This window comes from Glossina fuscipes, unplaced genomic scaffold (assembly GCF_014805625.2).
Source record: "Glossina fuscipes isolate IAEA_lab_2018 unplaced genomic scaffold, Yale_Gfus_2 3, whole genome shotgun sequence".
NCBI classification, from domain to species: domain Eukaryota; kingdom Metazoa; phylum Arthropoda; class Insecta; order Diptera; family Glossinidae; genus Glossina; species Glossina fuscipes.
In genome coordinates this window covers 10539533-10563184 of record NW_023998417.1, presented here as the reverse complement: position 1 = coordinate 10563184, position 23652 = coordinate 10539533, and the positions used below count along the sequence as shown (strand labels likewise).

Below are 23652 nucleotides of genomic sequence, written 5' to 3'. Positions count from 1 at the left end.
GGAAGAGGGGCCGGGACATTATATAAAAAAGAAAAGCTTTACAATGCATTACAGTATGGTATTCGACGATACGGTATAAGATTCTTTGTCTTATGGCGAAATTATGAAATATCGTATAAGAGCCGGCTGTAGGCATTAAAAAATATAAAAAAAAATTCGAACCTTCTGTGCATTTGTTTTCCCTAAGTAGTGGCATACAATTCCTCAAATTTACAACCAAGAGAAGAGTTTCTATACGAAGCTTAAAATTTTATTCTTTTCTCCTCAAATGCTATAAACTATATCTGCAAACTATATCTTCATTTTGGGATTATATTTATAAACAATACAATGCATGTTATATATAAAGCGATTGGTCGGAGTTTGCCTAAAGTAACATTTACGCTTCCATGCTTAACATTGCATTTCATAGAAGATAAACCAACCCATAGACATATTTGTATACATATGTACTTGATATACATCATTGAGAAGAGAAAATGTTGCAAGTGACGTATTTAATGTGTATACCATTATAGTGTGATAAATATATCATAACTTACATAAATAGACACAAAGAGAATATCGAAATGAGTTGACATTTGGAAAATATATAAATATATTTATATTTTAATTTAAAAGATCATACATTTTGTAGTGGAGTGTAGAAGGATAAAGATTAATTGTTGCTAGAATATATTTAACATAAACAATATCGACGATATGGTCCATTATGTTTCCGTGTTGGATATCATATTTCAGATCCGCGTTTACGATAAACCTAAAAAAGAATCATAGAATATTGGCAGCAAATCTCTCTATATACATATATTAACATTATTAACGTAGTCAGAGTAATAAATTCACAGGCTAAAGTCTAAGGCTATTGACTCTATCGCACTTGAGATTCGCACCCACGACGATTGAGTTGCTACTCGAGATTCTTTGCTTTCGCCCATACGCCCATACATATATATATATATATATATATATATATATAAATATTCCTTCGCTACCATTCATTCCATTTTGCAGTAACTTGCTCGATGAAAAGCGATATAAATCATTTAAAATCATTACAAACAATCGAATTCATTAAATTATTAATTCATCTTGAAACATCATTTAGGTAAAGTAGATAGATGTAAGGCAAACAGGTAGTTATTATAAACATTGAAATATGCGTGAAACTGTCAAACTAGTTGCCTGTTGTTATTGTTGTTATCGATGGTGGTGTTTAGGATGTCCACCCTGTGTCATTTAAATCTATGGCACATAATATGCAGCCAGTCAAACTATAAAATAAATAAAAATATCGCAATATTCTCTCATTGGCTTTAATAAGAATATAATAAATTACAAATATACATAAATACCTATATACATAATAAATAACAGTAAAAATATTCATTCATCCGTTTCCTGTCTAAAGAAAACTAATCTCAAAACATCGAAAACATTTTTAAATAATCAATAAAAACTTAAAAATTACATCTAACTCTCTTGACTCTTCGCTTAGAGCAAGAAGCAAAGAGCCGTTAAACTGTAAAATGAGTAAAAATAAAAACTCAATTATGCTTATCGTTGCTACTATTATTATTACATGTGTATATAAATATATGTTTTAATGAACTAATTATGTTTTCCACATTTTTTTTTTGTTTTTTTGATGTTAACAATTTTATAGCCTTTTTTTTTTTAATATTTGATTGCAAATTATTGAAAACTTGAAGAAAGTGGAATTCATATTCACATCGATTATAGACATAAACAAGTAAATTGCGTCTTTCTCGATCGCAAATGTGAACGAGAGAAGAAGGAAATAAAAAATCAGTTAATGCAGTTAAAAAATCTGCATTATTGATGCAGATAAGGGAAGTGCATGTAAATGTGAGTGAGCGAGTGAGCGAGTGAGCAAGTGATTGAAGTGTAAAAAGAATTCTTCCGTATGCTCCAATGCTTACTTCAATATGTTGAATATGTGCCAAACAGTTATGTTATAGTTTATAGTGCTATCAAAGTGTATTTGTGATAAAGTGTTTATCGTTTATCCCCCAATAAAAAGTTGTACACCGTAAGTTGCATTTCAAATGTTCTGAGAACAACAATTGCTTGGTTGGTTCATTCTATATATATGGTTGCTAGGTTGTGATAAAATGCAAAGTTTACGTTTACCGACACTATTGCATTCATTGATAATAAAAAAAAAAGGAGAAAAACTCTAAAGACTTTCCTGACCATCATTAACGCATCATCATCAGCATCATCAGCATCATCAGCATCATCAGCATCATCATCATCGTACATAATAATTTTATCGCCTAAGAGCTTAGCCACAATATACCATCTTCTAAATGAAGTATGAAGAAACAAAATGTACGGACGATATCTTTAATCGTTTGTACATTTACCTATTTACTCGTCGGTGCTGCTGTATTTGATGCACTCGAATCTGAAACTGAGAAACGTCGCTGTGAAGCTCTACAAGGTATATATACCGATAATCGATAATCGTAATAAATTTCTCTTAAAGGAAATCCTTTAACTCTTTAACTCTCATTATTATTATTATTATTATTATTATCGTTTGAATTGCAGCCGTTGAAAAGATGATCATTAAAAAGTATAATATTACCGAAGAGGATTTTAAAGTAATGGAAACTGTGGTATTGAAATCAGAACCACATAAAGCCGGACAACAGTGGAAGTTTACAGGTGCATTTTACTATGCGACAACAGTATTGACCACAATTGGTTATGGCCATTCGACACCTAGCACAATTGGTGGCAAATTATTTACCATGTGTTATGCAATTGTAGGCATACCACTGGGTCTGGTTATGTTTCAAAGCATTGGAGAAAGAGTGAATAGACTGAGCAGGTCAGTTATATACATACCTTTAATAAATTACTTGTTTCGATTTATACAAATATTAGATGCATGTAAATAAATAAATGCGTAAAGATATATTTATTTTTTGAAGAAGCAAACCAAGTTAACTAATAGTACAGTAGATCGTTAGCTACACTCTTTTGTGATTTTCTGGTTCCGCTAAGCAATTTGTAAAAAATAGTCGATCTTTTGCACTTTGAAGTTCTCTCTATATTTTGACCTTTGTATTTTAGCTTCTTCACTTTCTCTCGATCAACTCGTGCAGACCGCCTTTTTGTCCACTTTCAAATCATTTATATCTCGTCTCTTACGATATATTCAGTTGCTCTCGCATCATTCTCGAATATTGTTCGCAAGTCCGTACATTTACATCTACAGGTAACTTTCCTATAACACGATAGACGCGTTCCTACAAAGTTCCGTGTTTCCGTGAAATCGTTTTGTATGAGACAAAGAAAGCTATTAAAAAAATATTGTTTTGTAGAGTAGCTACCTGTATTGAGGACTTCTTTATTCGTACACCAGGCGAGTAATCATGAGGCTAATAGTTAGCCTCACTTACGTATGCTGCCAACAGCTAAGTGTACGGCAGCGAAACCGACATTTTTCTTACGTGAATACTCTCTATATTCCGCATGCTTATGCTTGCGTTGTCTTCAATAAAAAAATGCACAGAAAAACCGTTGGCTTTTTTCCGCTTTTTTCGATTAAATAACAGCAATATTTGTGGCACAGGATACATTAGGTTAATGCGGACGTATGTAACATCCAGAACGGCTTACGGTGGACCATCCACCTTTCATTATACAGATCGATTCGGAATCATTTTCTACTTTTATTTTGAAAGTGTGCATGCTCGGAAAACCAAATTTAATGTTTTTATCATCAGCATTTGGCAGAAGTTTCGTATCATTTCGTTAGTTACTTAACAAATTTTAAGTGAAGTTTTGACTAGGATAGGTGCAAAAGTGGGCATCTTAACATATCGTATATCCAACCGTAGCACCAGTTGCGGAAATGATTGCTAATTCATCTTAAACCATTTAGTGAAACAATGGATATAGGATTCGAATTTGACTTATACTTGAGATCTTGTTCCTTTTATTTGAGAAAAGTGAACTTGAAAATTGATTTGCCAGATAATGATCAAATATTAAATGAGTCGATAAAGTCACTTAACATTTTTATTTGATGAGTTGAAGTTTACAAAAGTACCGACCAGTGTTCTAAGTGAAAAAGTGAAAAATTATTAAATATATTTTTAAGAGGATTATAGTATATAATCTAGAGGAGGGTGTAGGTCAGTTTCGAAATTTTCAAATTTATTTATTATTAATGTATAGGATTCTGATGATTTGCATTTAAAAACATTTTTTACAGTTTTGTTATTCAAGCGGTGAGAAAATCGCTGCATTGCAAACGAACTGCCGCCTCAGAGGTAGATTTAATATGCGTTGTTACAACGCTTAGCTCTCTTACAATAGCCGGTGGTGCTGCAGCATTTTCGAAATTCGAAGGCTGGAGTTATTTTGATTCAGTATATTACTGTTTTATAACTTTAACTACAATAGGTAAAGATAAAAAAAAAAAAAAAAAAAAAAAGGAAAGAAAGACTTTCAATTATTCTTCTACTCACAGCTAATTAATTAATTATTAAAATGCATTCTTTTTTAAGGTTTTGGCGATATGGTAGCTTTACAAAAAGACAATGCTCTTAATAATAAACCCGAATATGTTATGTTCGCCTTAATTTTCATTTTATTCGGTTTAGCAATTGTCGCCGCTTCGCTTAATCTCTTAGTCCTCCGTTTCGTTACTATGAATACCGAGGACGAGCGACGCGATGAAGCTCAAGCTATGCAGGTAATGAAATATCTATTGGTATATATATATATATGTATTAAGCTTGATTGTGCATGTTTTTGCTTTAACCAATTAATAATAGCGTTTAAAGTGTGTGTATGTGTGTCTGTGTGTTAACTAAAAAAAAAAAAAAGAAAAGAAAATAAAGAATTCTTTGATTCAGCATATTTTTGTTATTTGATATTTCGTTACTCGATCGATCTTTACTCAATTATTTCATATGTTTTTTTTTATTATGCGTACACTATGTACATAAACGAACAAACATATTATACGCTTGTGTTTTCATATAATATTGTTGTATGACTTTTTTTTTTTTTTTTCTTTTGTTTTTTTTTTTTTTTTTTTTTTTGACAACAACTGTAATTGCCAGCTATACTAAACCACCTTTAATCGCTAGTTCTCTGTTTGGGTTCCTTAAACAGCTTCCGTAGAAAACAGAAAACAGAAAAAGAAATTTGTTTTTCGAAATTCTGCACTTGATTTCATTTTGTTGCACTATTTTCTTTTTTTTTTTTACGGATTATTTTGTTAAAAAAAAAAAAAAAAAAAAAAAAAAAAAAAAGAATTTGTCCATAATTTTTAAACAGTGATGTTGTGTATTCTATTCTATTTTTTTAATTTTCTTTACCGCGTATTATGTAAAATAAATAAATATTGGACCACAAAAACCAAATAGTTTATGACCAAGTCCAATTTTTGGACAAACGAGGTGATTTTTGCCAATTTTCAAACTCTCCTTTTCTTTCCGTCTACATAAAGAATACTACAACACCCCCTACTCCGTACACTCCTCACAACTAAATATATCTACAAAAATATTTAACACACAACGACGCGAGTATTTTAAACAAAAAAAAAAAAAAAAACCAAAAAAATACCTTTCAACTTTTCATATATACTCACCACATAAAATTGCATTTGACAAATGTTTGTATCGCATAATGTAATGTACTCTGGATTTAGCTATATTCGTCTGTCTGTCATTCCAAAAGTTTATGTTAAAACACATATTGGCCCTCAAAGTTTTTCTCTAAACACTCCGAGCATTTCGTAGTGTTTTGTAAGTATGTCGATAATTACCATCAAAAAGTTGTTAATTTTTCTCGGTTTCCCCTATTTATGAGATCAAAATTAAATCCTTCTCAACGTAGATCTTTAATTTTGGATTTAAAATAGTATCTGAATAAAATGTTAAGAAGTAAATCAAAAGTTTGTTGGAATAGAATTTGAATTTTGCCCGTAATTACCGAAAGAGACAGGGTGTATACGGACGAATTGTGCAAAAATATTATCTAAAATACTCGATACCCTTACTATGCATACGGCATAGCAGTGTGTATGTCAAAAAACATCGTATAAAAACGAGTGATGAGTATCAAAAGATTCGGCTTAAACCGGCTGTAAATTACTTCCATTTAAGCTTAAACAATTTAAACTAAAGTCAAAAAAATACTGCTTTTTTTTCTCGTAAGGAAATATGATACACATATAGAAAGAAGCACATGCTCCGATTTAGATTGAATTCAAATAAATCTCGCATTACTAAGAAATTTTGATCGAAATATGAAAGACACTTTTTGATTTTGGAAATTCCTTAAACCTTCCGTCCGTCCAATCTTAATGAGAGCTATGAACAAATGCTTAAATTCAAAGCCCGCGTATTTTTGAAACAAAAATTTCTCTTATTTCTATATTATTTTCCTATCTGTTAATTGGTTTGCAATTGTTTCGGAAAACTTCTCAAAAGGCTTCGAAAACTAAGTAGACTTCTACGAATTTAATTTTATTACAAATTAATTTTTCCACTTGTTTTTTACTTTACATCTTTATTCGACCTTGAGTGGAAAATTTCTCCAAATGCCTATTTGATATATAAGATAATTTTTCCTAAACTTCGTAAACTTCATAGGTACTCACTCCATCTTGTTTAAATAAAAGTTTTTCTTATTTCTTATCAAACTCTTGCAGATATGCGTATTATTGTATTTAATGATTGCTTAAACATTTTCCATTTAGGAATATGAAAGAGAAAAGAATGTGCGACAATTTACGTGAAATGTATATCATATTTTCGGACAAAACAAGTATATTAAGAAGATGAAATACTCATAAGCAATGCTCAACATTTCGATCTGATTGTTTTAAGAGTTTAGCTAAACGAAACTGAAATTTACGCGATAACGGAAAAGGTAAAAAAAATATCTTGAAATCTCAGAATCTTCTTACCGTAAGCAGGACCATTCTTTCTTTCTTCTCTTATTTTGTATAATAGTCTTTTTCTAACTATCACTCTGCTTGCACATATAGCAAACATCCTCTGATGGTACGATTATTGACAAAAAAAAAAATAAATAAATATATGAAAATTATGAATATTTTGATACTTGAAAGGCAAAAAAGCAAAGCTATCTTCTTGCAAAATTTCCAACCAGTAGCTTGCATAGGGTCCCCATCGAATTCCTATAGTTTTACAAATAATTCTCTGATATTTTAAACTTTCGTTTAAAAAGACGGGTTTGTGGTAATAATTTTCAACCGAGATCTGTGAAATTGAAAGAGATAAGCAAACTTTCGATTTTCTGGTTCGATTTTGAAGACTTACAACAACAACATGTTTAGGCCGTTTAAACATCTTACGCTAAGCAATATAAGATGTTAATAAACCTCATAGGATATCTACTATATATAAATATATTTTCTGGCCTTAGAAATGAGATAAAATTATATTCGCCTTTTAAGAGAGCATTGTGGACATCAATCCCCCTATCCCAAATGGATAGGATACCACTAGTTTTAAAAAAGTTGATGATCAGAGACATTTTCATGAGTCGTTCAAGTGTCCGCAACGAATTTCTTTACTTATTTTACGAACAAACAGATCAAATGTTTATACTGAGTCAGTTTCAGAATCGGCGAAGCTCGTTAATTTCATCTTTTTAATGTAAGATTTTTTGACAAAATTAAACATAACTTATATTTTCAATCCTACTTACTATAAAATCAAAAAGAGACAAAACTATAAGATTCTTCTTTCTGAAGCTGTTATGTACTGTTATTCATATTTTTTATGACAAATATTAAAATATATGTGTGTTTTTTCTCCCGAAATTTATGTAAAATTCTTAGGCTCTTCAAGGTACAGTTAAATTGGAGGGCGATGTCATAACAGCCAATGGTTCGATATTAAGCGGTTATGAAGGTCATGACGTTCAATCATTTACCGGATCAAATGCGTCAACAATGTGTTCGTGTCATTGTGCATGTTTTAGTGCAAATCGACACAAAAAGTAAGCCGACTTTTTACACTAAAGAGAATTATTTTGAAGAATACTTTTCTTTTTTATCTATTTTTCTTCTTTTTTTTTTTCTTCGATCTTTTAAAGAAGTTCTCTCCGAAGCTCCATTGAAGATAATGAGTAAGTAGTAAACTAATTCGTTTACAAATCACAAGCAACTCTTCTAAGAGTTGGGAAAAAAAAAAAAAGGTTAATACCAAGGCAAGATTATCTTATCTTAAAGTCATTGGACTTTTGCGAATTCATGTTTCCCTAATTCCTTTCATTTTCAACTTTCCTCCTTCCTAAACTACTAGTAATCCTCCTAAATGAGTAAATATTTGTATATAGATTGTAATGATCAGGTCTTTGTCGAATTTTATAAGGGATATGGAAATTTTTTTTATGAAAAAATGTTTTGTTTATCTCGTAGACAACCGGAAAAAGTAAGCCGTTCATCTACTGTCTGTCATACGCGACATTTACTGCCTGAAGTTGTTCCCATGCAGGATTTAAGCTATGAAACGCATAGCCTTAATCATCGGCTCGACTGTGTTGACGTTGTTGACACTAGATCTTCATCGCAGCCTCAGTTGCTTAAGCGTAACGTCTCACTTTTATCATTTCAGTTTAGAAATATTTAAAAATTTCCCTTTTATAAACTAAATATTTTTTTAAAAATTAAGTCGAAAGAAATCACTTTATCTCATTCTCTCTTGCGCGCGCACATTCTAAGAAAAAAAAAAAAAAACCAAGGAAAACAAAAAACTATGCCCATTAAATAATTAACTCATACAAGGGAACAAAGCATTCAAATATAAGGACATATGCATTAGAAGTGTGCCAGAATACAAATCAAATATCAACTTTTTTAAATATATTACATACGAACTTTATTCCAAAAATAAGAATCTCTACACAAATGCCATAAAAGACAAGACAACCATTACGGAAAATCATTGTAATGTGGTAAAGGGAAAAAAGAGCGAAAGAAAAGAAAAAAAACATCCTAAATACAAAAAGTGATAAATCCGTAAATGCATCCACACATACACACATGCACACGAGTATGTATAATTCAATCACTGCCATTCCCCCCTAGAAATGAAAAAAAAAAAAAAAATAACGAAAAGAATTGAGATCAAAAGAACATCCCTTCCCATCCCACGTATTCTTACAGGATTGCAGACGCGTACAAAAAATATCAATTTCTAGAGTCAACATCATCAATCAATCATGGTGTTCTAGCGAATTTATAAGCATCGTGAAGATTTTTATTAATTACTTAACAGTTCACTCACTTCATTTTTACTCTTTATTAATATATTTGAACAGTCTCTTTAGAGCTGCTTCTTCTTCTGCTAGAGTATAAAAGAGATAAAAAGGAAGATGCGGAAGACTCTTTTTCTCCTATGGTTTTTGTTTCCCTTAATTTCTCTCTCTTCTTTTACTGAAGCGGCAAGGACGAGTTTGAATTTTCGCCTAATCATTTGAACTTTAAATATTCCGTTGCATTATCACTCTCGCGCATTTGTCTACGCGAAATTTGAAATTAATATCTTCTAAATAATATCAATGCTATATATGTTGCACCTATTAATGTATTATTAAATATCTTAAACCAGTTAACTGTGTCGACCTCTTTACCAATATACTCGTCGCACACTTGTCAAACATAGAGTGAGTGTAAGATATTATTATTTTATAATGACAACATATTCGAAATGACAAAATTTGATGAGTAAATCTGACAAGGACAGTAGACGAATCACGACGCGTATATGCTCAGCATACACAGTTAACTGACTTTGTAATATCTTTACCGAAACGATGAGAGTAAGGCAATAGTGTTTGGCTCGAGCATAATAGTGAAGAAATAGTAGTTACCGTCTATCATATCTAAGGCATCGTTTTTTATAGACCATCATATCAGGGATGTTTCGTCTTCCAAATTGATCAAGCTCCTTCTTTGGTTAGAAATTTGATTTGCTTAGAAACTCTTGCCCGTGTTCTTTAAGGGATGTATTTTTAACTACCTTATGGTTTAGGTCACATTTTTTATATTAATTGCCTGATCATTAAAATATTTCAATATTCTTAAAAAACAAAATAAAAAGATCTTTGAATTGTGAGTCTTCTTGAAGAATGAAAGGGACAGTCAACAAATTCTTCGTAATGAATATTGTTTCCGATAAGGAGGGAGATCTGTACGAAGCTCATTTACTGACAGCGAAAGATTGTCATACCCCTTATTAATTGGCCTGGATTTCGCTTCAATATTGGTCTAAAAAGATGGTCGTCGTTTCATCTTTAAGGTCGTGCCTTCAGCAAACCAATTTCAAACTGCCCAATTTGTTGCCAGTCCTTTACCGCATACGGTGCAGATTTTTTCAGTTATAGACTTAGAGCCATTTGCGAATATGCACTTAAGAGGTTAAGAAAAAACAGTTGCATGTAACATGCCACACATAAAACTGAGTCTTCATCTATATAGTGAAAAGCCAAACTCGTTTGTATCGATGCCTTGCAGAGGGTAAATATGAACAATAGATTCTACCTAGCTGCATCGGAAGTTAGTTATGACTCGACCTAATAACTTGCTGTGCTTGTTAATCTTCTACATTTCCTCTTCCTTTCTTTTCTTCAATATTCTTAAATATATATTTTTCAAATCTTGACTATTTTTAATCTTGATTACTTTTAAATTTGATGAATTAATATGTGATTGAAAATGCATGGATGGTGAGCAAGATTGCGACTGCGTATGGGGAGTGATCATGTAACTGAAGGTTAAATTTCACTTTCGCACTTTGTCGTTTAGCAAAAAAACAGTTGAAACCGAAAGCAAGAGTTCAATGTTTTACCCATGATTAATCCATATTCAATAAACCCCTGATCACCCGTAAATATTTGCGTCTGAGAGGATGTCTTTTTAAAACTGCTACGAATCATTTCTGATAACTAATCACACTCTCTCTTTTAGCAATTGAAACGGTAGAAGTCAAAAACTCAAAAACTGTTTAACTCAATAAACGAAATAATATGAATATTGAATAAATAGAAACAAAATATGCATTTTATGTCTTCGTATTCTAGGGAGGGATACTAAAAAAAGAAAGAAGGAAAGAAGAGAAAAAAAAAAAAAAAAGAAGAAAACCAAGTTGATTAATGCGTATATGATACTAATGCGCTTATACTCGCCACAAATCTGTGCTAATTTCTTTTCCTTTAACCAAACACTTACATACATACATACATAACATCATGCTTAACATGAAATATTTCTTATCTCTGCCTAGGAAGAATTAATATTATATATAGGATAGGGGTTGGGGTACGTGTGTGAAGTAGAAACGTTCTCTCCTTTTTCGTTTAGTTATAAGCGTACTTAAGGAACGGGCAAAGAAAAAGTACTTTAAGATTAGATTAGTTAGATCGAAAATCACCTGAAAATAATTTATTTACTTTATAATTAAATAATTTTTCCATCAGATTTTATTATTATTATTATTATTATTATCAGCTAAATATCAAATTCAAATTGTACATATTACTTATTCGTAGGCATACATATATACATACCTTATGTAGTTATATTCTTACAATTTTCTATTCTTATTATTAATAATATATTAATAGATTCTCTTTTTCTTCTTAAACACACAAAACAAAAGGAAATGAAAATCTAAAAAAGTGAATTTGAACAAGACTTTGTATTATATTTAACTAAAATGAAAAAGAAAACAAAAACAAAAAACGAAAAAAAAAAATTAGATAAATTTGTATAAAATAAAAACAATTTTCGTTTAAAAAATTGTAAATTTATTTCAGCTTTCGCTAACTGAAAAATGGTCTAAGAATATCACACTGGACATCTCTTAAGAATATGAAGTTTTCCTGCAAAAATTCAAAGTGTCGCTCTTCACAAGCCGCTACTACTCTCTCTCTCTCTCTTTCTCTCTCTTTCTATAGAAAATATGAGTTCCGTGTGCGGAAAAGACAAGCAAAGTCTTGAATCTGTCTATTAAACTATTTAGTTTTTTCGAGTATCGCACTAAGAATCGAAAATCGATTTTTCGAACAGATCAGATGTAATGTGCGATGAAAGCAAGGCAATAATAGCGCTAATCTCGACAACATCATGAGTTTTCGGTTCAATCGCTTCCTTTTCTTTTCCATATAGTGATTGTTTCTTTCAGAACTTAAGCAATCAATTTATTATCTTTAATATCCCCTCTTATGAGAAAGAGAAAACTATTATCTACCGACAAAGTCTCAACAAAATATATTGTAATCCGGGCTTTATCAGGCATCATACGTTCTTTTTCTTTCTTTCTTATATGATTCATAATTTTTAGTGTATTAAGTAAAACTTTAAATTTTACTGCTTTATTATGAAAAAGAGGATTAGTCCGATTTCATTTTTGATGTCCATCTGTAATGGAAGGTTGGTCGTGAATAAACTCATTATTATTAATTATTAACATATGAAAAATTATACACTTTTTTATATTAATTTCTTATTTTTTATTGCACGCTACCCCTACCGCTACAGGGTATATTAAGTTCAAGCGGACGTATGTAACACTCAGAGAGGCTTAAGATAGGCCCACCTTTTGTTATGTCGATCTAAGCCCATCTGTTCGTCTAATGTTTTATATTCAGGCTTCAGGTCATAATTTTTAATATATTTCGATGAAACTCGATACGAAGGCGTACTATGACCCAAGGACAAACACTATCGAAAATGGTTCGGATTGGTCCACTTCTTTCACTCTTTCCCATGTAACACCCTACTCTGAAAAGGTTAGCGTCATCAGGCTGCACGAGTAAGAGGCATCGCCTAAGCGATTGGCCATATTAAAAAACATATATATATATATCTCGGAATAAAAATTTTAAGAGTTTCCAATTTAAATTTAAATAAATAAGTCGGTAAATTTGTTTCCAAAACTGTTGAGAAAAACTGTGATATGTTATAATATTTTCGTAAGTCGAGGATAAGTCATATCTCGCAACATTTACTTACGAGGAATTGAAGTGTATTTTTCAAGACATAATCACCCTAGACCGGAAGTCGGTAATCAAAATGTGACTATTAAAATCTATCTATCGAAAAGCATCTATCTATAAAAGCATCAATTGAGTGAATATATAAAATGAATGTTCAGCAATTTTGACCTCACGGAAAAGTCCGGTATATGACGTTGAGATTACTTAATATTCTGACACAAGAGGATTTAATTTTCAACTTTCTCGAGCATTATATGTTACGAGCATTACCTTGTTTATCTTCTGATGCGCAGGCATGTAATTCAGAAAGGTTTGAAGGTAAAAAAGGATGAAAGGGGAGAATAGTGTTTTTATATAAGCTTGATTGACAAGAAGGCAAGCTTTTATGAAATTTTTATTCGCAAGTTTGGATTTCCCTGAAATTCTTAACGCCGGTAAATTGTTCCAATGGCACGCAATGTGGGTAACGAACGACAAGTTGCGCTACTTTACCATAAGGTGCACAAGTAATGCCAGGACAATTGTGAGGGAAAGCTGAGAAAGCCGTGTCATCCTGTCGAGGAGTCAAGCCTCTTTTGTCTCTCGCAGAACACTTGCCTTGAATGTGTCTGCACAAACAGCCCACGTTACGCCGATACTTTGGAAAGTCTTTTAACGCCCACGAGCACTTAGGCTTTTCTTCGAAAATTTAAAATTATTCGAATTATTATTTTTCCACTATACAGTGCCCTAGGGTTAATCTCTCAAACATGGAAGAAAAGAAAAAAAAAAGCTTTTGACACGTAACGTATAAAGCAAGTAATAGGGTCTCGAAATAAAGCCGCCCATTAGCTTCGTTTTGCACAGAGGAAACACAATACGTTATATTTATCGGAATCCAAGCAACGCCATACTGCATATGTGCTTCTTAACCTGAGCAGTCGCTGCATCGAAGACTTAACTCTGCACAAATCCCATAAGAAAAACAAGAGTTGAGCTGCGACCGCGCCCAAAATATTTTTCGTGAAGGGATCATTTTGAACTTATTTTTTCCTTGCATTTCTCTACAAACCATTGGCGTAATAGAAAAGTTGTAAAATGTAAAAAATTGTTCTGATCAATAGGATGGGAAAAAAAAAATTAATAATAATAACAAGACATTACAATTTTGTCATATGGTTGTATGATAAGCACAGATTGCAAAATGTATTATTTATTGCGTTATTCAAAGATAAAAAAGAATTTGTTATGGAAAAATAACATCCTGCATAAATTATCATCATCATATCATGGTACTTGAAATTATTATTATTATTCTCGTTATGCATGAAAGTCTCGAGTTCGTAAACCCCAAATTGAAGTGCGTCGAGTCCCGACCGTGGGTCGGGCGACTGAGCTATGAATGAATTTGTTAATACCGATTTTTGTAAATGTTTGCTCTAGCATCGCCAAAGTAGATTCGGTTAGCATACCAAAAATGTCCAGGTAGATAAGGGTCGACATGTTGCGAAGCTCCCTAAAGACAAGAAAAAAGCAAAAGGAAGAATGGATAAAATATATCAGAATACATTTCATGAATAGGTTCCAATTGCTTACACGTAAGCAGCGGCAGGTATTGAATAGCAGCGTGACAATGATAAATATTCGAGAGCCTTAAATTTGCATATAATATTAATAGCATTGCCAGTCAAACCAGTGCAATCGGATAAATCCAATTCCAATAATTCGGGACATCGCTTGTGTAAACTCTCGAGATCTACAGTGAAAAGTATTTTAAGGCAATTAATACGAGGCTTGAGAAAATAAGACTTACGTGAGTCAAACATAGTCTTACGACAACCAGCCATATTCAGGCGTAATATATTTGGTGTTATGTTTGTAACCAATGAAGTTACGGCATCTACCGATAGATTAGTCCAGGATATATTTAGGCTACTGAGTTGCTTAAGTGATTCCAACATTTTACGTACACTCCATGCCTCAATACCAGAGCACATGGCTAAATTTATTGCCTCTAAATCTTCATTTTTTGCAATTTCATTGCATATATCATCGTTGAGGACTACATGCTCCAAACTCAATTTCTTCAGTTGCCGACAGCGCGACAATAACATCTTTAGGGATAACTTTGTAATGGTTACCATGCTAAGATCTAAATATTGTAATTTTGCTTCAAAATCTGACTCGTTCTCTATAAAGCTGACATCAAAGATTGGATGATTAATCTGGAGGAGATCAAATAATGAAATTAATATTAAAACTTTAAAATGAGAATGAACAAATGAAAGCATACTTCAGCCTGAGCTAATCGCAAAATTACGACTCCGCGTTTCAAAATATTTTCCAAAGCGCCTGGCTTTAAAGAACGACCACCCAAGTCTAAACGCGACCAAAGGGATTCGTCACTAGCACACCTATTAAAACGCTGTGAGACGTAGCCACAACGTAATAGCGTTTTCTTTGGCAACCACTTGAAAATTTGCAAAATGATCTCATCGGATAAGGTGTTAAAATTATCTTTACCACTGAGATTAGTTTCACGCATCTCATGATTACGAAATAAGAAGAAATTCTTGTTTGCAATTATAGCAGATTGATGCATCGATGATAAGTGTTGCTCTTGTTGTTTTTGTAATTGTTGATGTTGTTTCATCAAAGCGGCTTGCCGACTGGTAGACGGGAGCATTGACGGAGAATGTGATCTCTGGGAGAAATTAATGGAAAGTATTTAATAAAAAAAAAAAAGACAAAGACTTCCATGTGTTGTACCTGCTGCTGACTTATAATTTGCTGCTGCTGCTGCTGTTGCACATTTCTTATAAAACCATTGCAAGCAACTGTAGCCAAAGGGCTCCTTTTGCCAGTCGATGGTGACTTAACGCTTATGTTAGCAGCCATCTTCTTGTGTTGCGTGGATGTCACTGAAAATTTGTCCGAATTTTTTGTTTTTTGCCTCTGTTGATCGTCTGCATATATTTCAAATGATGATGAGGAATTTGAATTGCTATTCATATTTAAACGTTGTCCTATATTATTATTGTTGTTGTTGTTTTTTGATTCTTTATCATTTCGATCGGCAAAACTGTGATTGCTGGCATTATCTGTAGTAGCATCCAAGATTGAATTGTCCATATTTCTATAATGAAGACGTGTTTGATGACAAAATTTTATAGTATCCAAATTGGGCGTGGCTTCATTGGAATTTTCATCGGCACTAGCAGTAACGGCTAAAGCTATAGCCGAGGCTGTCGAAGAAGAACTTTCCTCGGAATCCAACATTCCGATGCCCATTTCCTCTAAATACTCGTTTGTCAAAGCCGACGGGGATGATGAGCCTTCTAATTTAGCTAATTTCCAGCCGGAGGGGTGCTTAGAACTTTTACTAGGTAAACGCTTTCTATAAAGAGATAATAAATTTGATAATTAAAGAAAATGTTTACATGTTCTATAATGATTATATACATATAAATGATCATCTAAACAAGAAGAATAAACACAACAAACCTCTTTTGAGCTTATATTTAATGCAACACCCGTTTGTTTACTAACATGTCGGATAACAAACATCTGGAACACTGCTGTAAGCAGCAATTTAATACACGCCTTTCAACTTTAACTCTACACATTAAATTGATCATTTACGATTCACCGCAATTAATGATGTATTAAAATTCATTAAAATCTTAGACCGGGTAGAACTTTCGCACAATCTAATTCTTTGCAATTTTTTTTTTCCTATAATTGTGTAAAGATTACATTCCACAAAATGTCGATAAGGCAGTCTCTCATATGGGCCTGCGAATGTTTTCTTATTTCTTTTTTCGTAATCAATTGTGTACAATTGCCGTTTATCAAACAAAAAAAAAAAAAAAAAAAAATAAAAAAGACTCGTTCTTTTGCGCAAAATTCTCAATGAATTTGTTTACAACGTAATAAATATGCTGCCCGTTTTAATAGTTATTTAGAAATTTTATACAATCTTACCTAATCGGGCACAAATTTTCGTTATTTTCTGTTGTAGTTTTGATCAGTTTGTTGTTCATTTTTAATTTGTTTTTTTTTCGAATTTATTTATTTTTTAATAAATTTTTCAACACACACTTTATTCAACAAAATATTTCTATAAAAATACGAGTTTTTGTCTTTTTATAATGCAACAAGTTTGTGATGGAACATAAAAATCGAGCGCGATTATAGCTGTGAACTGCGTTGTAAATTTGACCAACCTTTTCTGTGGAGTTACCAGACTCGCTTAATTAAGCATTAAAGCACACATGCAAAATAAGAGGCAAGATTTGTTTCAAAGTAACGAGCTACCGTAGAGAAGTGTTGTAGTTTAAACTAACCATCTCAAGCAGTCGCGAAAAATATTTATATATAGTATCATAAATAAGATGTTAATAATAATATTAAATAAATTAAAGTTGTAATATAAATTTAATTTTTTTTATTATAAATTATTTATTATAAATTATTCAAAAGTCTTACTAAAGACCATCTTAACTCTACAGTAAATACTTCAGGCCACATTCTCAGGAATAAAATAAAAAGAAAACTCTACAATGATTTGTTGAATTTTAAATATATTTCGCAAATATTAGTTACTAATTTAAAAGTAAGTTTGTGTTCTTAGAAGCTTTTTGATATTGAAATTTACAATTACGTATCGATTTTCCTTAATGGTAGCGATTACTTAATTAAAAGCTAAGAATTATGAAAAATCCTGGAAAATTGTATAAATCTGAGATTATTAGCAATCTGGTAGCTTGGTGGTTGCAAGCTATACTTTTGTAGCTAAATAAATTTGTAATTTTTGTCTCAATATTTTTAATTATTTGTTTGTGTTACAGCCAAAAATTGTTCCACATTTATTTGAATAGAAAGCTTGCAAATGTGTTTTCAGTAAAGAATATTATTCTCAAGAAGCTAGACAATGGCCTAGTCCAAAGAGCTCAATATACAAAAAGAAAATAATAGAAAACGATACCGGAATAATAGAAAAGTGAAAGTGTGAAATGAAAATCAACTACCAATTCGAGAAGATTGAAAAGAATGAAAGCGGAGGAAATCGAAATAAATTATAAATAGTGGACATCGCTTTCAATAAAGACAAATAACTTTATTCAATAGCAGAATGGATGCAAATCGTATGAATAGTGAGACCCAAAAAGGAGAAGGCAAACACAATATCCGTCGTGCGCGTCCAATAAAGAGGAAAACTATAAATAACAGGAGAGGGAAAGATGATCTGAAAAACGAAAAACGCCTTAAGTGTTTTCCAGAAAAAGGTCCACAGAATTTACGAGAATGCTTTGTACGTCTGAAAAGGGTTAAATTTGAAATAATCAATGAAAATGACCAGCAAAGCTTAGTAATACCTAAAAATATCTCAGAAATGAGACCACGTCGAAGTATCACGAGAAGGGAAATTCATAAAGTTAAGCCAACTAGGTCGGGCAAAACCGGGAATAGAGGTCAGTGTATTTTTCGTTTTCGTATTTAGGGAAAATTTTAATATAAATTCTTCTAAATCCAGGGCATTTGAGAGATTTACCAAATATTACGGAATTGATATCCGCGCCTTTACAAGTTACGCATAGCGGCACTAAAGTGGACGAGAATCGTATTAACAGTAAACCCCAAGAAAACATGCACAAACGCAAAGTGACAAATCCGATAATCTTGAAAAAATGCCTTATACGACTTAAAAGATTAAGTGCCGAAATGATTTACAAAAGCAGCCCACAAAGGGCAGTCACATCTAACAATATTCCAGAAACAATGCTACAGCAAAATAACCTCGAAAAAAATATTTGTAAAATGAAGTCAAGCACTGGCAAAGGTGGTAACAAAGGTCGGTGCTTTTTTTTCTCTTTGTGTTTTAAATTTTGTTTTTAAACTCCAATTTAAATTCTTAAAAAGCCAGAAAATTTAAGGAAACTATCATTTCAGAAGGCCGACATCGAAAACCGTTTATTAAGGTCACAATTGCAGGGAAATCGAAAACAGCTACTAGCAAAGGAAACGAAGAAGATGGCTTCATAAACGCCGTTGGAAACTCGAAAAAATGTTTTGTACGTCTTAAAAGAATAAAATTCGAAAGGGATAACAACATAAGTACATTAACAACCCACAAGCAAAAAGGCGAAGTAACTTTTAATAATATTCGAGCAACAAAATCGATGATAATATCAACCCCTTTACCTTTCCCTGCATTGAACGAAGAAAAACGTAAAAATCTAGCAAAGTTGAGTTTAAATTTTACATATCCTAGCCCTAAGAAGAAAACATCGATACAAGCTGCCAAAACTACGGACTTGGAATTTTCGCGATTTCACCCAATACAAGATTCAACAATTTGTTTTGAACCCATCCGAAATTCTACGTCTTTAGAATCACGCTTGGCAACCAAACGTGGAAAAACACACGGCCGCTGCGAGTTAAAACCGATTATGGAAGATTCAGTCCTGGGGAAAACAAGTAATGAACGTTCAGGATTTGAAACTTTAAGAAATTCTGTAAGTGAATCCGAAGACGCCGAGCAATTGCCCAGTTTAAGAGAAGCTGACCGAAATGAAATATCCGGAATATCTAATAAAAATAATAAAAATTCCAATGAAACGTGCAATCCGGAGAAGACTAACAAATTCTTCCACCGTTCTTTAAAAGGATCTGATAAGGCCACCGCTGACCGTAACAAGGATGCACTAAAAAAGATAGGAAAGCGGAAGTCGTCAACTCATGTTTACGACTTCTTCACTCTGTCTCAAACTAATGACTCGCCTAAACCTGTAGATCCTGCGCAAGATATAATTGAAAAGCTTATTGCCGAAGGTAAGGTACAGGTGGCGACTAATTGGAAAGGCAAAGGCAGACCGATTATGAAACGTGCACGGCCGGCAAAGCCAATTAAAAAAAAAAGGGTGAATAAGGCGCAGAAACTAAAGAAGGCAAATGTAGCAAAAAACGGTCTAAATAATAATGGACAAGAAGCTGATGATAATATTGAACAATTTATTGGCAATTATGAAAGTGAACCGTTGAGTAATCAGCCCACGAAAAATACACAAAATCAACGAAATAATCAATCGTACGAACGTTCGTGCGACCGTAGTTCATTAAAAGAAGGAACGTTTAGTCAGTTAGCAAAGTCAGTTCTGTTGAAACAAACGAGTAACTCGCCTTTGGAAAACGACAAACGTCGGCAGTTATTACAGGCTGTCAAGAATATTGTAAGCACACCTAAAGCTTCGAATACGTCTTCCGCCAATTGCGCCATAAACGAGGATTTGTCACCTATTGCTTTCCCAAGCAATGCAAGGAAATCTTTAATTCGGCCAGTCCGAAATTCACCTTGGCGTGTGGATGAGAATGCTCACCTGCCGACTGTTTTCAATTTTAGTCGTAATTCTGATAATTTACCATCGTTTTCCAGCGATGTCGTCATACCATTAACACCAAGAAAGAATATCTCCAAGCATTATTATCATAGTCGCTCAGTAAACAATTCTCTGCGGAATTCTTATGTTGCAAATGTTGGGCCTGAAGTTGAAAACTCGATGCCTTCGTTTTCGTCAAACGATTCAAATGCTGAAAACATACCACCACCAAAAAATACAAAAGCAACAAAAATTATAAATGAAAATATGTATAATTTAACGCAAGTATCAAATCCCAGACAAACTCTTAGCAGACGTAGTCCTTTAAAGCCTATTGAAATTTTGGAAATTATAAGTTTGCCATCTTGGAAAAAACCTCCGATTCCCGATCCAAAACGAAATACAGAAAAAGATAAAAGCGTTAGCGTGAGTTCAGCAATCTTATCATATAGTGTCTGTGAAAATGAAGAAGTGCCCCGCAATATAACTAAGGATACAAGCGCGATATCAGACGCGGTCTACAAAAGGGCAAACCATGAATCCTGTGTGGAATCAGCTGACGAGGTAAAAATTTCGATTTTTGGTTTCGAAGAATTTTTAACTCAAAGTGAAAGCATTACTGCAAACAACTTATCTGAGTATTGGGAACGTGACAAAGGCGATGAAATGGACAAAAATAATAAAAGTTTACATGACAAACTTAAAGAGCTACGCAAATGGCGGCCTGAGGATATTAGAACCGAGAAAAGTGTCATTGAAAAGCAACAAAAGGAGAGCAGTTGCACCAAATGTATGCCAATTTTTGATGAAAATCCATGTTTCAAAGATTTTCGCCAGAGAAATTTAAAAGAAATGCTATGTTCAACTATGATTCCATCTACGAGTGCTCAAGCAATGAAGGAAGTAAGATCAGAAAAACAGGATCTCGATATAGAATTAGAGGAACTCTTTATGGATCCTGAGTCTAAATCTGAAACACACGTCCAGGTAAGGCGTTTTTTTTTTTTTTTATTCAGTTTATTTTAATCGAACCGGTTTTAATATCAATATTAACAGTACTCTTAATCTACAAAATAATCCTTACTTTGTCGATAGTTTCATGATCATGAAGAGTCGAAAATTGGTACAGTTTCACGTTATGAAGGGCACGTCAGTTGCTAATTTGGGATTGTACCTTAACGTCGCAGTTTTTTGTAATTAGAATGCTAGGCCTGTCCGTAATGCCCCAACTCTTTGAGTTTAATCTAATCTTCAACTTCCTACCAAGTTCTGTTGTGACTTCTAAAACTATTTAATATATTAAGAAGTTCACGTTAGTAAAAAAATACATAAATAAATTTAGTTCTTTTTAGATCGCTACTAGAGCAGATGTTGTGAAGGGGCACGACAAACAATATATTCTTATTTCTTAATTAATCGTTCTATATGGTCTCATGCAAGCGTATGGAGATAATCTTAAACTTGATTGAGTTGATTTATTTTATCATCAAACTAGAGCTGGATAAAGCTAGTGCTGGACGAGTAGAAAACTTGGTCGATTTTTATCTTAAACTAAATGTTCTCGATCATATTTTACTATTTACTTCTTTGTGTGTATGTTTGCAGGATCATCATCGCACTTATGTACGAAAAAATCCTCGAGTACGCAATCGTCGTTGCGTTCGTTTTGCTTATGACATGTCGGAAAGCGAATCCGATGATGATATTAATAAAAAGTCTTTTAACAAGAAACAAACGAAACATCAATCTAAAAAATATAAACCAAACCATGAATTAAAAAAATTCGTTGAAGAATTTAATAGCATGTGCCAAGAAGTGGAACAATACGACTTGGTAATTGAGAAAGAAAAAGACGAACCCCTATTGAATTAAGTTGAATTAATCATCTACTATAACTTTTTATATTTATAATGCCTTTGAAAGGCAACCAAATTGTACATCCGGAATGTGATTTTTTTTTTTTTTTTCTTTTTTTTTTTCTTTATTTTAATAGCAGTGTAGATATTTTTTTTTATTGGTTTTTTGAAAAGGAGATTCTTAAAATACTTACATCGGCATTGATAAGTACGAGAAAGCACTAAGAACAAGCATGAATTTAAACTTAAATAAAGACAAATTGAAATAAGTGAAATAATTCTCCAATTTGTATACAATTGCACAAGGATAGGCAGCAATTACATAAGTCAAGAGCCGATAGCCTGTGTTGCTAGTGCTCAATGTCTTTTTTTAGTGTAAGAATTCAATTCATTAGTCTAAAATTAAAATAATAATAATAATAATAAATACATAAGTCAAATGATATTTACATCAATATCGATATAATTACCGATTTGGACGACAAATTAGGCTTGGGAAGTTTCCGTTTGTCGTAGCATCCTCGGCAGGATCGATTGGTCGTGAAATTAAAGCAAGCGTCAAATTATTAAAAAAAACTTTTTATAACAAAATTGAGTCAGTCTGAAAAGATGTACTTAGAACGGATATTCGCACTTGGATTTGATCATCTTTCATGGTCAAGCTGTTCATTATTACGCTTACTTTGAGTGAACTTTTGCTTACGGTGCTGTGGAAATCTCTACGCGTTTCCAATGTCTGTTATTTTCTTTATCTTTCAGAATGAGATACTGCTGAAGTCTAGACAAGCGATTACGAAATTTTTTTAATGATAACATCCATTAAGTTGCTATGATCGATAATAAATCTCACATTGCGATCCGGCTTAGACTCGGAGAGATCAGTCCGGGAAAAAGCGCTTGGTTTAGACACCTGTTGATATTATTTTGGCACTTTTTTCTTTCGAGGCGTTGAGTTTCTTTGGACCAGGTCATAAATCGAAAAAATATAGCCTCTCTTGGCGATGTCAGCTGCTCCAGATTGATACTTTTCCATAAGTTTCCATAAAATTTTTAATTTTTTCACCTGTCCCTTCATTGCCAAGTACGTTAAAAAACACGTCATATACGTTAAAGCATGTGCCAACAGTTTTATATTTCGCATAAGAGCGAAGGTGTAAAGAGCAAAAAAAGTTAAGAGCTCGAAAGATAACGATTCCAAAAAATTACATAGCTTCGACCAAATTATTCAGAGCATTTAGCGATAATATGTCGGGTAAGAGCGAGGATGTAAAGAGGAGGAGCAATCAAAGTTACGGTAAAATCTGAAGGGCTGCCATGATCTTTTTTAAAACCGTACAACAAGTACAATGAGCAAATTTGCAAAATATTGCAACTCTTCATTGGGATCCCGTAATTATCATACACTCTTGTTA

At 32.7% G+C, this 23652-nt stretch overlaps 3 protein-coding genes and 1 long non-coding RNA gene across 8 annotated transcripts; 2 read left to right on the top strand and 2 right to left on the bottom strand.

Annotated features, from left to right (window-relative positions):
- The first annotated feature begins 1652 nt into the window (after window positions 1-1652).
- Window positions 1653-8764, top strand: LOC119634910 (two pore potassium channel protein sup-9). Of its 3 annotated transcripts, XM_038029339.1 has the most exons (9): window positions 1653-2053; window positions 2125-2467; window positions 2578-2860; window positions 4253-4443; window positions 4548-4735; window positions 5415-5447; window positions 7865-8025; window positions 8122-8154; window positions 8447-8764. In XM_038029339.1, exons 2-9 carry the CDS (start codon window positions 2341-2343, stop codon window positions 8655-8657), a joined length of 1227 nt encoding a protein of 408 aa, XP_037885267.1. In that variant the 5' UTR covers window positions 1653-2053; window positions 2125-2340; the 3' UTR covers window positions 8658-8764. The 3 variants fall into 3 exon arrangements, with proteins under 3 accessions (XP_037885267.1, XP_037885266.1, XP_037885268.1); XM_038029338.1 differs by having other exon boundaries at window positions 1653-2467; XM_038029340.1 differs by lacking the exon at window positions 5415-5447 and having other exon boundaries at window positions 1653-2467.
- Window positions 8765-14165: 5401 nt separating this feature from the next.
- Window positions 14166-17236, bottom strand: LOC119634655 (S-phase kinase-associated protein 2). 2 transcript variants are annotated; one of them, XM_038028922.1, is made up of 6 exons: window positions 16510-16982; window positions 15775-16402; window positions 15299-15709; window positions 14819-15230; window positions 14602-14761; window positions 14166-14521 (listed from the first exon to the last, which is right to left on the bottom strand). In XM_038028922.1, the coding sequence occupies exons 2-6, from the start codon at window positions 16294-16296 to the stop codon at window positions 14326-14328; spliced, it is 1701 nt and encodes a 566-aa protein (XP_037884850.1). In that variant the 5' UTR covers window positions 16297-16402; window positions 16510-16982; the 3' UTR covers window positions 14166-14325. The 2 variants fall into 2 exon arrangements, with proteins under 2 accessions (XP_037884850.1, XP_037884849.1); XM_038028921.1 differs by lacking the exon at window positions 16510-16982 and adding an exon at window positions 16990-17236 and having other exon boundaries at window positions 14170-14521.
- A 320-nt stretch (window positions 17237-17556) lies between these two features.
- On the top strand, window positions 17557-22338 carry LOC119634505 (protein dalmatian). 2 transcript variants are annotated; one of them, XM_038028724.1, is made up of 5 exons: window positions 17557-17620; window positions 17856-18479; window positions 18542-18859; window positions 18958-21371; window positions 21990-22338. In XM_038028724.1, the coding sequence occupies exons 2-5, from the start codon at window positions 18140-18142 to the stop codon at window positions 22254-22256; spliced, it is 3339 nt and encodes a 1112-aa protein (XP_037884652.1). In that variant the 5' UTR covers window positions 17557-17620; window positions 17856-18139; the 3' UTR covers window positions 22257-22338. The 2 variants fall into 2 exon arrangements, with proteins under 2 accessions (XP_037884652.1, XP_037884651.1); XM_038028723.1 differs by lacking the exon at window positions 17557-17620 and having other exon boundaries at window positions 17768-18479.
- Window positions 22339-22386: 48 nt separating this feature from the next.
- LOC119634508 lies at window positions 22387-23573 on the bottom strand. The gene is made up of 3 exons (XR_005246960.1): window positions 23091-23573; window positions 22711-23018; window positions 22387-22636 (listed from the first exon to the last, which is right to left on the bottom strand). It is a non-coding gene; the product is annotated as an uncharacterized LOC119634508 (long non-coding RNA).
- Window positions 23574-23652: the final 79 nt, after the last annotated feature.